This window comes from Eublepharis macularius, chromosome 11 (assembly GCF_028583425.1).
Source record: "Eublepharis macularius isolate TG4126 chromosome 11, MPM_Emac_v1.0, whole genome shotgun sequence".
In the NCBI taxonomy this organism is placed as follows: Eukaryota; Metazoa; Chordata; class Lepidosauria; order Squamata; family Eublepharidae; genus Eublepharis; species Eublepharis macularius.
Window position 1 is genome coordinate 29140838 of NC_072800.1, and position 16630 is coordinate 29157467.

At 41.1% G+C, this 16630-nt stretch overlaps 2 protein-coding genes across 11 annotated transcripts in view; one reads left to right on the forward strand and one right to left on the reverse strand.

Annotated features, from left to right (window-relative positions):
* Window positions 1-6238, forward strand: part of LRRFIP2 (LRR binding FLII interacting protein 2) — a 72159-nt gene extending 65921 nt beyond the window's left edge. For all 5 annotated transcript variants that reach the window (XM_054991050.1, XM_054991051.1, XM_054991052.1 and 2 more), the window contains 4 exons: window positions 160-277; window positions 3164-3243; window positions 3833-3937; window positions 5701-6238. In XM_054991050.1, the coding sequence (XP_054847025.1) occupies window positions 160-277; window positions 3164-3243; window positions 3833-3937; window positions 5701-5811 (414 nt within the window). In that variant the 3' untranslated portion in view covers window positions 5812-6238. The remainder of the gene's footprint in view (window positions 1-159; window positions 278-3163; window positions 3244-3832; window positions 3938-5700) is intronic.
* Window positions 6239-7163: 925 nt separating this feature from the next.
* The window catches only part of MLH1 (mutL homolog 1), a 37763-nt gene continuing 28296 nt past the window's right edge, over window positions 7164-16630 (reverse strand). For all 6 annotated transcript variants that reach the window (XM_054991046.1, XM_054991045.1, XM_054991043.1 and 3 more), the window contains 8 exons: window positions 15555-15913; window positions 15068-15213; window positions 11989-12097; window positions 11144-11207; window positions 10192-10356; window positions 9524-9616; window positions 8724-8837; window positions 7164-7370 (listed from right to left, as the gene is read on the reverse strand). In XM_054991046.1, coding sequence (XP_054847021.1) covers window positions 7203-7370; window positions 8724-8837; window positions 9524-9616; window positions 10192-10356; window positions 11144-11207; window positions 11989-12097; window positions 15068-15213; window positions 15555-15913 — 1218 coding nt within the window. In that variant the 3' untranslated portion in view covers window positions 7164-7202. The remainder of the gene's footprint in view (window positions 7371-8723; window positions 8838-9523; window positions 9617-10191; window positions 10357-11143; window positions 11208-11988; window positions 12098-15067; window positions 15214-15554; window positions 15914-16630) is intronic.

A 16630-nucleotide genomic window follows, 5' to 3' on the forward strand; every position in this document is an offset into this window, starting at 1 on the left:
CATTCTAGAAAATCTTGATCAGACAAATCCAGAACAGTCATTTAAGGTTGGGACTTGATGTGACTATAAAAAGAAAAAAAGGATTGCTGGTGATAATGGATTTTTCAAATAGGGCTACACAGTGGCAGGCTACTAGCAAAAATGTTATTTTCATTTCAGATTAAAAAACTGAAGTTACAGTTGGAAGAGGAACGGCAGTCTTCTAGAAACAATGGCACAAATACCGATCTAACAGGATTGGAAAACGGTTCTGATTTGCAGTTAATTGAAATGCAGAGTATGTATCTTGTCAATCTGCAATTCCATACGTTTGTGAAGAAACTGATACTTTTTTCTACATTCAAAGAGGATTTATGGTAGGAACAATCATGTCTGGAGAAATACTTGTTTCTGTGTTAGCTCTCAGTGTTCAAAAGTGGTTTGCAACTTTGTACCAAGGTCATCCCATATATGAAGTGTAAGAAGGAATACAAAGAGACCATGCATGGTTCAAATTCCTGTTGGGCCTTCAAAGTCCCTCGCCTTAACATCCGTCTTAAAACCCTCACAGAGAAGCTGTAAAATTAAATGAGAGATGGAACATTTGCACTCATTTGGAGATGTGGTTAAATCATTGTGGTAATAAAGGTGCTACCCAGCGTAAATACCACTGAACAGGTGAGGCCTACTTAGTTAAAATTCCTATGAATTTCTGTTCCAGTTGCTTTAAATATTAAGAGCTGCACTACCAATGACATTCTGTCCAAACATTTTAGAAGAAATGTGCTGTCAATGTGCAGATCACATAGCCTTATTTTGCTGTGCATACATGCACTGAAAAGCTACAATTGATAACGGGTTCCTTATGTGCCCTGTGGTATACATCTATCACACAGCTGTGCATATGCTATCCTCTATATCCATATAAACTTGTATAGATATGTTATACTAGTTTGAGATGATTAAGAGCTGGTCTTTTGATTATCTGTTTTCTATAGATTGTAGTGTAATGTAGCCATCTATTACTAATAGCTAAGTGGCTCTGGTCTTGAATACTTAAAGCCAGAGACTGGAGTCGTGAATGGACCAGTCAGATCTTCCTACACACCTGAAAAATGCCCCAGGTGTACAGAAAAATCTGAAATCTAAAAAAACCCCAAAAACTGGAAGGTTTTTAAAAAACCAAAAGAATAAAAGGAGCTTCTGTAGCTTTAACCAGATGCCCTCAGTGGCTAGCTGCCATAAAGGTTTGGTTTCCGTCAGTAAAAGATGGAGGGGCAGGGTCCTTTCTAGGGCTGTTTGGGCCTTTGAGGGGAGGACACATTGGGGTCAGCCCAAAAGCAACCTCTGCGTGACTTCATACCACATGACTCATCCAGGCCTAGCTGCTTGCCACTGTTCAACAGAGCCCCCTCCCACAAGCCAGTGTAGTATAGTGGTTAGAGTTTCAGAGTACGATCTGGGAGACCCAGGTTCGAAACATCACTATGCTGTAGAAGCTCTCCGGGTGACTGTGATCCATTCACACACTCAGCCTAACCTACCTCTCAGGGTTATTGTAAGGATAATAGAGAGGCAAGGAGATTGATGTAAGCTGGTTTGGGGCCCATTGTGGAGAAATGCAGTATACAAATGAAGTAAATTAATAAATATAGATTATGATGGGGAGCAGATAAAAAGCTGTTTAGTAGGTTTGAAGAAGAGAAGGACATAGGAAAAGGTGAGCATATGGAGGCTGCCAAGAAGGAAAGAAGAAAGTGTGGGGAAGGGAACACAGGGAAAAGTGAAATACCTTCCTGCAAGCCCTTGCGGGTTCTCTACTACAAAACTGAGCCCAGCTCTGCAGGCGCCATGCAACTGGACCATGAGAGGCTGCCGCAGCGGGAAGGTGAAGGAGGGTGGGAGGGAGAGAGGTTATGGGGGGCGGAATGACATGCCCCTGCAAGTTATTGTGGCACTTGTTAGAAATTAATTAGAAAACTCCATTTCCATTTTTGGGGTAGGAAAGTTGCTTTTAAATGTTAGAAACGTCTCTTGGTACTGATTCCTTGTACCTGAATCTGTAACCAATGCATAATGAGTTATGGCTTGTAAACAGGCATGCTAGCATGCCTCAAAGATGACAAACATTTGGGAAATACTTTTTTTTTAAAAAAGGGAACCAGTCATTCTAACAGTAATAGCCTTCCTCTTTAAGCCTCTTTAAAAAGTGGGGTGAAGAAGTACTTCCAAAAAGATTGCAGGCATAAGGAAGAACCTCTTTAAATGATACAACTTAATTTTCCAGTGTTTTCCAAGCTCCATCACAACCTCAGTATTGGAATGGGTTTGGTGTTCGTGAGGACCCTTTCACAGGTGGCTGCAACTAGAGAGGGGCACAAACAGCAGTACAGACTAAAAAAAACCACGAACAAGATGTTCGTGAGGCCCCATTCTAAACGAACAGGTGGTCGTTGCAAGCCTTGTTCGTTGCTGTTCGTCAAGCCAGACAGTCTGGCACCTGCAATCAATTCCCTTGGCAACTCAGGCAGGGATTGTATGAACTGTCTGAACTCCTGCTGTTGCCCTGGAAACCCCAATCTAAGCCCAATTTAGCTTGATAGGCAGGTCTTCCTTCCAAGTGTGGAATGGAGCTCCAAATTTGTTACAAGAGGAAAAGACCAGGGGGGAGGATGGCTTTCAGGGAGAGACAGCTGCTGTTAGACAGGGTGAGTGCATTGGAGCTTGAATTTCCTTTGTGTGTGCTGGGATAGGAATCTACCCCTTCAGATTACAGGGCTGCTGCCAGGCTCTGGGCCAAGCTATTATTTATTATTGGTACCTTTCCTGCTGCCTGCTTAGGTAGGGTTTCTGGGAGTGGTGCAGTAGAGACCTTGATGGCTGGAGGAGAGCCTGCTGGCCCCCACGAACAACAAACATGTTCGTGACAGGATCATGTTCATCAGTGTTCGTTGTTTGTGGATGGCAATGAACAATGAATACCATGTTCAGGTTTTTTTCTGCTCGTACCCATATCTGGCTGCAACTAAATGAATACCAATGCCTGCCTTCCTTTGAAAAACAGAAATTCAACACTCAAGACCAAAAAACCAAAGCCCAAGGTCCCTCCCCCTTTAAAAACTGAAGCAGTTACCTATCTAATGTCCAGGAATTTGTGATTTATTATTTTTTTCCTTTTATCTAGGAGATGCCAACAGGCAAATAAGTGAATTCAAATTTAAACTTTCAAAAGCTGAACAGGATATAACTACTTTAGAACAAAACGTAGGTATTAGACACTGAAGTGTGCATGTGGGTGCATACATATACGTATGTGTATTATAGACCTCTTTTTAATCTCCCTATCAGTCTTCCAGTTTATTGCCTTTTGCTTCTGTTACCAGTGTGCAAATCCTTTCCTTGCACAAACAAAATGATACCAGGACTTCATGGTCTGCTCTGTAGATGGGTCCAACCTTATAGAGAACTAGTGGGTATATGCATGTGTTGGCAGATACGGACTAAGTTAATAACTGTACCTTTCAAGTTGAAAAATGAAGACAAAACCAACGCTTCATTGTATTAAGTCTTGGGACAGGAAGGGGAAGGGTACATACTGCCTCTCATATATATAATACCACCTTCCAATTCACTTAAATTCTAATGGACAAATTCACTGGTATTCGTTATGGCTCTGAGGTAGTGTTCTGCGTACAAATGTTATTTTTTGTCCTACAAATTACCACAAATAATCACTGGTTACCAATTCCATGTCCTTGTTTTAATGCTACAAAAGGCAAGGCAGAGAGGGTAGACACTATTTGTACATGGCAAGGTCACTGAATCACTGTTCTAAACCGGATTGGTCTTTCAGATTTTAAGACTAGAAGGACAAGTGGTAAGATACAAAACTGCTGCAGAAAATGCAGAAAAAGTAGAAGATGAACTCAAAGCAGAAAAAAGAAAACTTCAGCGAGAGGTAATTGTTTTTTCGTCTGTGAGAGCAAGTAATAAATGTTAATTGACTATTTTATTTAAAGGTGAGCCAGTGCTGTCTTTGCATCATAGATTAAAAATATTCTGCCTATGGAATGCTGCCTTGTATGTTTGAAGCAGCTGTGTTCAGGGAATTGCCTGCAAAGAAGCTTCCACCTGAGCTAGCTCTTGTTGGCTGAATAGCACCAGGCAGGGAGGTATTATGTAGAACAAAAAATTGGACTTACCATGAGTTTGATGGTTGTTGTGGATTTTCCGGGCTGTATAGCCGTGGTCTTGGCATTGTGGTTTCTGACGTTTCGCCAGCAGCTGTGGCTGGCATCTGCAGAGGTGTAGCACCAAAAGACAGAGATCTCTCTGTGTCACAGTGTGGAAAAGATGTTTTTCAGGGCTGGAAACCATGCTAACAAAACACTCTATACCCGACAATAGCCCTGCAGAGAAGATTAGCACATCAAGCACCAATCCATATACGAAAGAACCTCCTCAGGATACAGTGAAGCCTCCCGCCATTAGCATTCCACACCCTGGGAAACTCTTACAGGATGACTCAGCTCAACCCCACCCCTCCTGAGTAGATACAAATGACCTGCCAACATCTTTTCTACACTGTGACACAGAGATCTCTGTCTTTTGGTGCTACACCTCTGAAGATGCCAGCCACAGCTGCTGGCGAAACGTCAGGAACTACAATGCCAAGACCACAGCTATCCAGCCCGGAAAATTCACAACAACCATCGTTCTCTGGACGTGAAAGCCTTCGACAATATACCATGAGTTTCTTCTCAACAGCGGATTGGAAGGTATCCTCCTTGGGCAAGGCATATGCAATTTATTGCAGGCTTCCACCATCCTGAGGAGACACTTCACTCTCACTCACTCACACAGTTCATGTCTTGCCAGGCTTCAGTAGAGATGGATCCACCCCTGATGTAGCCATCTCCAAGTACAACTAACTTCATTTGGAGACCTGTAACTGGAAATAATGTAAAGACAGAAAATCGACAATTCCCCTAAAGTCTCCACATCAAACTGGGTAGTTCCTCTCCAGTTCTTCTGCCAACTAGAGCAGGGAAGAATACCTTCCAATCCACCGATGAGAAATCCTCCAGTGTTAGGGTTACTATCTACAGCTCCTGTCTACTTAATCCCCTGCACATTCTGCATGTTATCTTTTGGGTTCAATGTTCACAAGAGAGGAATTGAGGTTTGTTATACATTTATCTAGGGAGCAAATGATGAATTTCATCAAAGAGAGGCAAAGCTTTCCAGCTGGCAAGATGAGCTACGACAAGTCTACTTTTCAGAAGACGAAGCAAGCTAAACAGGGTGTAATAGCAGCAGATCTGTGTGTTTATATTTGAACTTGCCAGAGTATGTAGAAACTAGGAAGAAGGTCCAGTTTTAACAGGAATATGCATGAATGACAGAAACAGAATCCTCTGAGCCTGCGGGTTTCTTCCAGGGGGCTGCAGTGTCGTACGCAAGGGACCATGCACCACTCTCTTGCCTTTAGCATGACAGGCCGTCTTTCTGAGCATGTGTGATTGCTGCTAATTCACAGAGTTGGCCAAACTGGCAGGGCTGAGATGACAAGAAGTTGTTTTAGAATAACCAAACTTGTCCTTGATTTTTTAAAAGTTCATTGACACTGAAAGATTTTATTTTCCTTTATGGTGATTTAAAACCTGCACATCCACTCAAAATGTATGATACTTAATGTGCATTTTTCTCCTTTTTTAAAAGTTGAGAACAGCATTGGACAGGGCAGAAGAGATGGAGATGACCAATAGCCACTTAGTAAAAAGGCTGGAGAAGATGAAGGCAAACAGATCTGCACTTTTATCTCAACAGTAGAAAGGAAATTTTAAAAAAATTATGCACTGCTCCTTGAAATAACTTCCCCTTGCTTGTTTTAATACAGACTTTCCTTGGCACAAATTTGAACAGTGAACTGTTCAGTGAGTTTTAGTTTCATAATTAAGTGGTAAATATTTTGTAACCTGAGAGAATGAAAAATGAGTTTGGATTTCCATGTGAATGATGATCTTTTTAGCCTCTTAATTCTAGAGTCTGCTATAAACTATTTTCACAATTGTGAAATCAAGTTTATTCATCAAACTACTTCCAACTGCTTTAATAATGCTTCATTCTTGAATACAACTGCATGGATTGAAGAGGATGCTGCATTACAAACTAACCAATTACGTGCTCAAGACATCACAGGGCACAAGTGCCTTCTATATGGTGCAATGTAGACTTCAGTAAATAGATTCAAAACCTTTGGAATTGCATACTGTTTTATTTTAAGATACATTTTGGGGTCTGTTTGCTAAACTTTATACATTTTGATGGAAGACACTTTTGTAAAATATTTAAATTTATATAAAATAGAAGTGACTGTATAAAATTTGCTTTGTTGCATGGGTGATGCACATCTGAGTTCTCAGTTTCCAAAAGTACTGTCCCCAACTGCTCTTAATGTAAGAGTAGCAATTGTTTTGTTGTACATTGTAAAACCTGGAGTGATCTACTTAAGGGTGGAGTGAAACATTGGGTGGGGGAAATATGTCAGAAAATGTATTAAATGGACATTTTACTTACCAAAAATGATGTTGACTAAGTCTGGTTATGTCTTCTTCCTTAAGCTGCAAATATGTGATTAATTGTTCATATAGGAATTATAATTTGCTGAAATACCAATGCAACTCCAAATCAGCCTTGTGTTACATTCACTTCAGTGGCTGAACTGTTAAGAGTTGTATCCAGGGATAGCTCCCAAGAATTCAACTGAAGAGAATATAGCTAGCTTAGCTTATTTACACAGAAGGCAGACTATCTAAGCTTTTTATAACCAATTACTATCCAAGATATTTGTTAAGTCTGTTATCCTTGGACTTGCTCATATTTTAATGTGATGCTGGAGTTGCAGCAAATGCCCGGTGAGTTGCTACAGAAGCTTTGCTGGGTCAACAGAGAGAGCTCTAGAGCCTCTGAATTTACATATCACACATTCTACCTGTGTAATTTGGCGGCCACAAAACTTGCATATTAAGGGAAGTAGCCAGTTCAATCAAGACTTAAAATCTATACTTGTTAGTCATGCTTTCTCTATTACAAAACAGTGTAGCAAAGCCAAATCTCACATGCTGCCCTATGCTTCTTGGAGAAAGGCTAGTATAAAAACAGATAAAAAGACAAACAAGCTGTTAATAAATAGGTGTGATCCTTTATTCATACATTTATATTTAACACCTCTCAAAGACTTTGTACAAGTCTGGTAGATTAGCAAGCTGCAAAATGTTGCCGTCTTCTGTAAAGTTCTTAGGAGGCAAAAGATATGCCTTAAAAGCTTTGTAAAGCACGTGTTCCACTGTCCATTTCCATGAGTGCATATTAGGTCCCAATTTGTCAGCCTGAAAATGTTTTTTAAAAGCTTTAATTCAAATAAAAGCCATGCATTAGTTATTTCTTAACACTTGTAGTTTCAAATGATACTAAGCACTAGTGTTTCTTTAAGAACACAGAAAGTTAATTCTTGAATTATTTGTCCTACTTGTTACTAGGGGTGTGCATGCTGGAAATATTTGGATTTCCTGAAGCAGGAAAAACATTCGGAAATACCCAAAACCTGAAGCGGCAAGCCACTTCGGATTCGGGTGTTTGAATTGCTTCGGAATGCTCCGTAAAGATTCGGAGCATTCCAAAGAGATTCAGGTGGCTGAGTTTTCCAGCACCCCCACCCCCCCGACTCCCAACCCCCCCTTAGCTCCCCCCTCCCTATCAGCTGGCCTGCTAGCTGATAAAGGGCCCTGTCCTGCCAAGCAGCAGGGCCCTTTAAAAACCCCACAACACCCAGCCCCCCCCCCCAACTTACCTTTGCTCGACTGCAAAGCGCCCAGCGGGGAGGTGCAGGCTTATGCCTGCATCCCCGCCACCTCCTTCACCAGCCAGTGTCAGGGCCGAGGAGCTCCTCGGCCCTGACATTGGCGGGCGAACGGAGCGCCCAGCGGGGTGGGTGGGTGCAGGCTTATGCCTGCATCCCCGCCACCTCCTTTGCCCACCGCTGATGGGGCCAAGGAATTTCCTGGCCCTGACAGTGGCGCCCACACCCAGCCACTCATTGGGGAAGCCCCTGATGAGCAGCTGATTCAGGGCTTTAAATGCTCCTTTCCCTGCTGCTTGCAGCGGCAGGGAAACGGGCATTTAAACCCGAAGCTTCCTGAAGCATTATGAATACTTCGGGAAGCTTTCGACTCTGATATCCCGAAGCTTTCCAGATTGGGTCTGATTCGAGTATTTTACCCAAATCGGATTCCCGACGCGCACACCCCTACTTGTTACCCAAGCTTATGGAAGATATTACCAAATATTTCTATATGATTGGGTGTATTTCTTTTGCAACACAGCTAAGAATACAGGAATGTCAAGTGATGCTTGGTTGATAAGAGAGTAAGAAGGAAGCTAGAAACTTGTGGGGATTTAGGCTACAGACTGAGTTCTCTATCTTTCCAGTTACTGTGACATTACTATACCTTACTCAAGATGGCTGCCACTTAGTCCTTTAGCCCAATAGTCAAACCCAATTCAATTTCTTTTCTACCTGTGAGACAGTCTAAATAAGAAACAATTAACCAATCTTCTCTCTGTTCAGTCAACCCTTAAAAACTCCACAACACTCTACATCATTAGGGTTTCAAGATACAATTTTGATACAAGATAAACTTTTTATCCTATCATCCATTAACGACAGTCACTGATTACAGTACCTGTTGAACATCAAGATCCGACTCATCCATTATATGCTGCTTTCTAATGGAATACAACAAAGCACACTCCTTACTGAGACTTTCAAAGCATTCTTTTTCTTCATCCCAGTTTACCTGGTAAAAAGTATATGAAAAAAATACTGCTGCATTCTTAGTTTTTTAAAAAATCTTTTATTTTAGCAGCTGTTGTGTGATACAGAGTCAGTCTGCATGTTTTAAAGTACTGAATTGCTTTCCTTTCTATGAGAGGTTCAGTTCTTAGAATTCAAGCTGGTACTGGGTTGGTATTTTTAAAGTAGAGCTTGACCATTACAGTGAAGGCCTGAAACACAATGGCTAAAAACCATGTGGCAAGTGATTCTCAATCAGCAGTCCCCCACATGGAGGGAGGTTAGGAAAGATATCTCCATAACAAATGCAGTTGCATGTTCCACTTATCAGTAGCCTGAATGGAGGGCAAACAAAGGGTGTTAGCTTAATCTATTCTGGTTTTTCCCAGGGAATATCTTGTTATATAAACAGAGCTTGCATTAAGCATTTTTATAATGGACCTGCAAGGGAATGTATTACCTGTACAGGTCATTCTCAGTTTAACAGGATGATAGTATGTCGTCCTCTTAGAGATAGATGAAGTTATTTGGGAAGAGGGATTTTTAAAAAGACATCACACTTCCTCTACTCTTTGCTAACTCTTTTGTCACTGAATGAAGTGGGAGACCAACTCTTTTCATTTGGGGGCAAAAAACCTTCAGATGAATATAGCTTGATCAAGCAAAGATCATGGCTAAACATCAACATACCTCTGTGGCCAGTCGAAGAACAAACATAGGTAAACCTTCCAACAAGGGGACATAATTATCTATCAGAAGCGGTAATCCTGTAAGATTCCCATCCTGTAAACAAAAAAAAATTTCCCATGATCTTGAATGTCCAGTCTTCTGAACTGTACAGACTTGTGTACCAACTAAACTTGTGTACCAACTATACCTAATGGTTATAAACCAGTTCAGCTGCACATTTGCAAAACCCACCCACTCTGTCACACTTAGTTTTTTAATTTTCTGTTCTTTGGAATCAGCACAGTAACCATCTATAATTTTGCTTATTGCAACTTTTATCAAATAAGACAAAAGCGGGGGAGGTACTGCATTCCCCTGATCCATTCCACTAGTGTAGGCACTTTCTACTAGAGACAAGTGCTTCCACTAGCAGAATGTATCCATGGGAATGAATGTCAGATTTCTACAAAGCCTGATTAAAAACAAGAACCAACTACAGATGATTTACTCTCTTTGAACTACTTCAGATTTTGCAAGAAAAAGAATTTAATGTATTCTATATGCAGCTTTTCCCTAATGCCTACATCTTTTCTTTACCTTGTCTTACCTTTTATGAATATTGTGAAATGAACTGTCCAGTAATAACACAAAACTGTCTCATATTTAAAGAAACCCAAACCTGTAATCACCGTATCAATTTCAAGTGAGTAGTAGTCTTTCAGCATTTCGCTTTTCTTTGTTAGAAAGTCAACAATGTATTCAGCAAGGCCTTCTTTTGGACCATCTTCTTCTGTCCAACCACTTTCAGCATTCTCCAAGGCTAGCATGGCTAGATCATAGAGAGGAGCAGGTTCCTATATTTACCAAAATACAATTACCACTTATTTATCCCTACACTCAAAACAAAAACACACCATGGTTTACATTTATAGCCATCTAAGTGTCACTGTGAAACTAGAAAGTTTCCTTCACTTTATATGTATCATTAAGTAGCACTGGTTATGGGGAAGTTAAATGTCACCATCTTTAAGGTCTCTCTTATCCCTCTCCCATTTAATCTGAAAACCAATCTAGTCAAAGAAAATTTCACACACACCCCAAACAGTCTTTAGTTCTTTCAATAGGTATGTATGGTTTTGTTTTACCATCTTGGAGCTCTCTTAAACTAGCTCTTTAATTTTCTGTATGTATTTTTGTCGGAATACTCTTGTATTCTTTTTTCTTTTGAGTGTATTGCATATCATGCATGTCATTAATTTATAAGCAATTTCAATTTTAAAGCTTAAGGGAAAAAATCCTTCAAATTTGCTAAACAGAAGTGTATTGTGTTTTTTAAAATCAACCATATCAGAAATGCTGAGACATTATCGGGCCTCAGGAAACAGAAGATGTATTTTAAACCAAATTACTCAGTAATTAGGATAAATTTGTGGAGTTCAGAAAAGAACTAGATAATGGTAAGAAAGCCACCAACCCTAAATTCAGCAGCTGCAGTATTGCTAGCAATCTATTATTGTCTATTAAAGTAGTGGTAATTCACACTGTTCTCAAATGGAGAAATGATGATACTTCTTCATGAAGCACCAAAGTAACTAACTAACAAAGTAACTAACTAACTAACAAAGTAATTAACATACTTACTGACAACCTCAGAACACCAAAGTTTCCAAAGTCGTAAACAAGGATCTGGTAGAACATTTCTTGACTGGAAAAGAAAGTCAATTTGCTTTATGTAATTTCTTTTTCTTCGTACTGGGCATACACAAAAAGGAAAATCTTACTAGCAAATGCTAATAATAAATCTATGATATTTTACTAGATGTTGGAAGTACAGATGCAAGTTCTTTTTTTTTTTAGAATACTGGAATTTTCACTGGAAATTTTATCACAAATAAAAAAACGTGTTCAATGAAGTTGCTAAGTTGGGACTCAGGTATTCAACAGTCACTAAAAAGTTGGGGCACACTGCCAACATGGCATTTGTAATCCATGAGTATTATAAAAACAAAGAATTTCATCCGTACAAGATTTTTTTTTTTAAAAAAAACATTTCATAACAGAAAATGTGATAGCAGCTCCTGGATCTCAAGCACTCTAAGCTATTATTTTGCGTCTCCCTCTCACTGGTAACCAACGAACAGGCTACACCCACCTGCATTACCCGATCTCTTCAGAAGGTTCCTCAGCTCTCATGCAGTAGGCTATAATACAACCAATGCCTGCTGGTCTTAACGCCCAATCCCATTCTTCCACATCAAAGTGTGTCCTTATCACACAGCCCGCAACTGCCTGCCCTAAATACAACATATGACCCTAGCATTTCTGTGCAGTGAGCCATGTTACAAGAGCAGGCAAAACTGCTACAACCCACAACAGTGAACAGTTCACCTATTTCTAATCCTTTCCTTCCTGCCTCAAACTACTGCGCTAAATGCCAATTATTTCTACTAGATTAGAAGCAAACCTAACATTGCTCAGACTGTTACCTGAGTTTTGTGGTATTCAAAAGATACAGTTTTGTCTGATACTGCGCTAGTGCCCACTGAGGATTAACACATCCAACAAAGGAGTGATTGCGAAGCATCTCTTGAAGGCCTGAAAGAAGACAAAGTATCTGCGTTCAGCGCAATTCACAGGACCAAGAATCTCTCTGCTTTAAGAGCTCAGCTGCTTGAGTTAGCAAACTCCTGAGGCACCACAAATTTAACCAGCTAGTCTGTTTCATATAACTCAATCTACAGTCCTTTCTTTAAAAAAAAAAACCCTTGCATTTGACTGCTCATACTTTTCCTAGACTTCTTTTCTTTCTATGAAATCTCCTCAGAATATACTTTATCCAATCTTCACTCATTGCCCAGGGTTCCAAATTGGACCTTAAAAGATTTAGTGGAAACGCTGCATTTTAAGCTGGATACACAAACTGGCATTGCACTGCATTGTACTTGCATACAGAGACTTTCTTCATGCAGAGTATATTTTGTGAATAACTTTATATGAGAATTGTATTTATGGCTCTATGTAACTAAAGCACTGTTAGCCCACAAATACTAGCAATTTATACATGGAACATAGGAATGGCTGTACACAAGAAGCACAACAGGCAGCAACTGGAGGTCATACACAGATTCAAAGAGAAAACAGTGTTACATCCATACAGGGCTTTACTCTTAGAATCATCTTCAATGAATTATTCGGCAGTTTCTTGGATTTAAGCAAATGGGAAGCCAATTACTTTAGACAGCTTGTGTTTTACACTTGCAACCCTGCCATGAATTTTAAGAAAGCCCATTCCATGAACATGGTTAACAAAAGTTTGTGGATTTAAACCATCTTAAACTGCTTCAAATTCAAGAACTCCATTGGACTGCCCAATGAACCCAGTTGACCCCTGCTATCACATCATTCAATCAACAATTTAATATTTAAGCATGAATATTTAACAACTAACTAAATAAAACTACACACACGAGTATATCTTGCCTCCAAACATCACTGATTTTGCAGCTAAGTTAGTAAGCTGGAAGTAAACTGCTATGTCAACAGGATGCATCCTTAAACATTAGGTTGAGAGGAAGCCACCCCCAAAGGAATGTGCAAACTAACTTGGTTTCCTTCCAATTAAATGTTTACTGGACCTAAGAGCAGGATGTGACTTGACATTTCAGAACGGCTTCCATAACTAGGCATAAGCAGCAGCCAATGTATTCATGATGAATCAGTGCCTCTTTCATTGATCAGCGTTTCCAAACCAAAATCAAACTTTGCTGCAATCTAGCCTCCAAAAGCAGCACAGCACAAACTGCGTAAGCGTTCTTGCATTTGTAGCCAAAGAATATAAATAATGCTTTGCTCTTCCAGACTGACATTTTGCAGGCCATCAGCAATCGAGCCCAAGTTAGTACCTTATAAAGAAAAATCAAGTATTAGCATAGCATCCTCTAAGCACGCTGGTGAATGACCTTTGCCCTAGAAGTTTCAGGGGAGGTGTGTGTTAAGTTTACCAGGCAGGCTAACTAAAGAGTAAATAGCTTGGTATACAGACATGCATAACTTTAAATAGAGCTATTAGTGCTGAAGCTGACCTCAAATACCTTAGCATATCAAGTGGTCTTAACTCTGCTTCTCTGGCCAATATACCTAAGAAACAAGCCATCAAATCACAGCTGGCTTATGGTGACCCTGTAGGTTTTTCAAGGCAAGAGACGTTAAATAGTTTGCCATTGCCTGCCTGTGCGCTGCAACTCTAGACTTCCTTGATGGTCTCCCATCCAAGTACTAACCAGGGCCGACCTCGCTTTGTGAGCAGTCAGCCCGGCCTCCACCATTTTAATAGTAGTTTTCATATGACTGCTCAGGATATTAAAAGTGTACAAGCCTCTGGAGTTTAAAACAGCTGCAGCACTGCCAACCAGAGAGCCCCTGTCGTTGCCAGATCCTGCCCTGGAGAACCAGGCATGTACGGAATGCCGCATTAGAATGTAGAGGCTTTGTGATGCGACTGGCCTCGCTGTCCACCCATGCTCCAGAAGGTCCCGAGCAATAAAGATCTCACTGAGTCACCCCCACTTAACACATTCCTGTCCCTCTTCCCGTGATGAGATTTCCTATCCGTGATCGAGGAATTAATCAATTGGCATTCATAAGCATGTACAGTCGTTCCTGGCACATTGTATCCCCTCCCTAAAAACACTTAACCTGACTCCGGTACTTCATCATGAAAACTGTCCCTTTTGTGCAGTGCAGGAACTAGTTTTGCATCTGCTTGCGCGCACCCTGACAGCCATCAACCAAAGTACTTGAATCCTTTGTTACACCCAGGAACTGACCATTAGACTCTTTGTCCTAACTGCCAGGAGAACTCTCCTCTGCCTTAGGGCACATTTTACCTATAAAGGTAGGGTTCTGGCCCCATTCAAATCGTGAAAGCTTCCCGGCTTCTCCCTTAGGGTCACTTTCCCCAAGTCTCTCTTCATTCACGCTTGCTCGCTTTCCTGGATCCACAAGCGCTGTTCCACACCTCTCTGGGCTGACTACGCAGGACCTTTGAAGCTTCTCTCCTACGGACTGGACCCCTTCTCCAGGATAGGTAGATGTACTTACTCCCTCTTGCTCTATTCCCATGCTTCTGGCTATCATTTCCTAGGACTCTCTGTGTGTGCGTGTGGTTATTTCCCCCAGTAATTGGCGTGTATGTGCATGAAGTTCTGTACCTTAAAATAAAAATTTTTGATTGATTTGAAGCACCAGACTCGCTTGGCTTATTGGGATTGGGACCTGGTATACATAGGTGATAGATTCCAGTTACTGCCTCTGGTATAGCCATCTTCCTTGCCAGGTAATTCCCCCCATAAATCATATTTATGCAAGGAGACCACTTCAGGTAACAGATTAGCTTCTGAGATCTGCCAAGATTGGGCTAGCCTGGGCTTTCCAGGTCAGGGTTACATTGATGGTAGCAAGCCATTAACAAAAGGTAATCGTATTTTCTTTTTAGGTTTATGAAAGAGGTCCAGGAAAAGAAACATAAAAACATAGCAAACAAGGGGCAATGAGCAATGAGTTTACCTGCATGAGCCTGGTTACTAATTTCTTCTTGAAGGGTTAAAACACTTGTCAGGTTAATAATTCTCCTTCTAGGGGTGCAAGCAGCAGTCAGGTCCCGTCTTGCATCTTCCTCCATTTCCACATCACCATCTATTCGCTGTTTTTTGCTGCAATACAGATACAAAAGAAATGCACCCTATATGGTTTTGAAAGGCATACTAGCTATCAAAGTAGAATGTAATGATGAATTCAAGACTAGCTATGCAAACTTCAAGAAACTCCATCCATGAAGAGCATTCACACTCCGTTTATCAGAAGTGTATGGATGCAGATTATGACAGAAAATCTCAAGGAGGAAAGGCTAGCCCTCCTCGCTTCAGCTTTCCTTCGGCACTTTGCCTCCTACCTGTAAGAGCTGAGACTATTGCCTGGCAAGAAGGAAAACACACACACACACACACACACACACACACAGAACAAAGCAACATTCAGCAGCGATAATTCTTACCTAGCATGTGTATCTTCAGGAGACGTCTGTTGTCTTTCCATTGTCCCTTCTGGTTTCTGCACAGTTTCCACTCTTGTAGTTCTTACATTAAAGTCACTGCATTCTTCCATCTCAGCATCTTGTGGTCCAATCTCCTTGCAGGTCTGCTTGCTATTGCTTTCCCCTGCTGCCATTGCAGCAAGTCCAGAAGTCTTAGATTTATCAGCTGGCTGAAGGAAAGCATCTAGTTTCTGGTCTCTGGAATCGGTGCGGACCATCTGACGGGCATAGACTTTGTCTCCTATCCCCTGGTTAGCTGAAGAAGAACTTGCAGGTTTCACAACATCAGTGGAAGAGGCAGTAATACCTGGAAGCAAGGTCTTCATCGAACAGATGGTTGGAAGAAGGGAAGTAAATTAGTTTTCATAGACTGGCCAAGCATGGCACTTATGTATTTGGGCAGAACCAACATCAGGTCCCACTATGGGTTTATTTCCAAGATCAGGGCTATTGTATAATTAAAATAATTACAGCATTTTAACTATGTGAAGTGGCTACGGCAGATAACGCCTTATCACACAGCCTTGCTTAACAGGGAGTCAGGTCCTATTATGAAGACCAGTAAGAATGACACGGTTATGGAGCACAAGTGCTCCATTCCTGGTCAGGAGCCTCACTCACTTGCTCACTTCTTTTCTTAGGAGTCAAAACCATCCAACACTTACTTTAAGCATATGTTGAAGAACTTTCACAGCTTCACCAGAGACCACATGAAACGACAGTGCAATGCCAAAGTGAGCCAGGAACCCTCAGTTGGCATCAGCAGTTCAACAGTCTTATGCTGACCCTTCAGTCAAAAAATGGTACTTTCCCCACAGGTTTCCTAATCTTTCGGATTCTTCACCAGAACCATTTTAAACCGCAGACCTCCATCTGCCCTGCAGCTTCTAAATAGCCCTGAAAGCCTGTTTAGAAGCTGCAGGGCTTCTAAATATGAGAACCATAAACCAGTGCGTGCCACACTAGGCCACCACACTAAAGAGTCCTCCTTTTCCCTGATGTAGGCAGTCGGTCCGGCCTCCGCCATCTTCAATAGC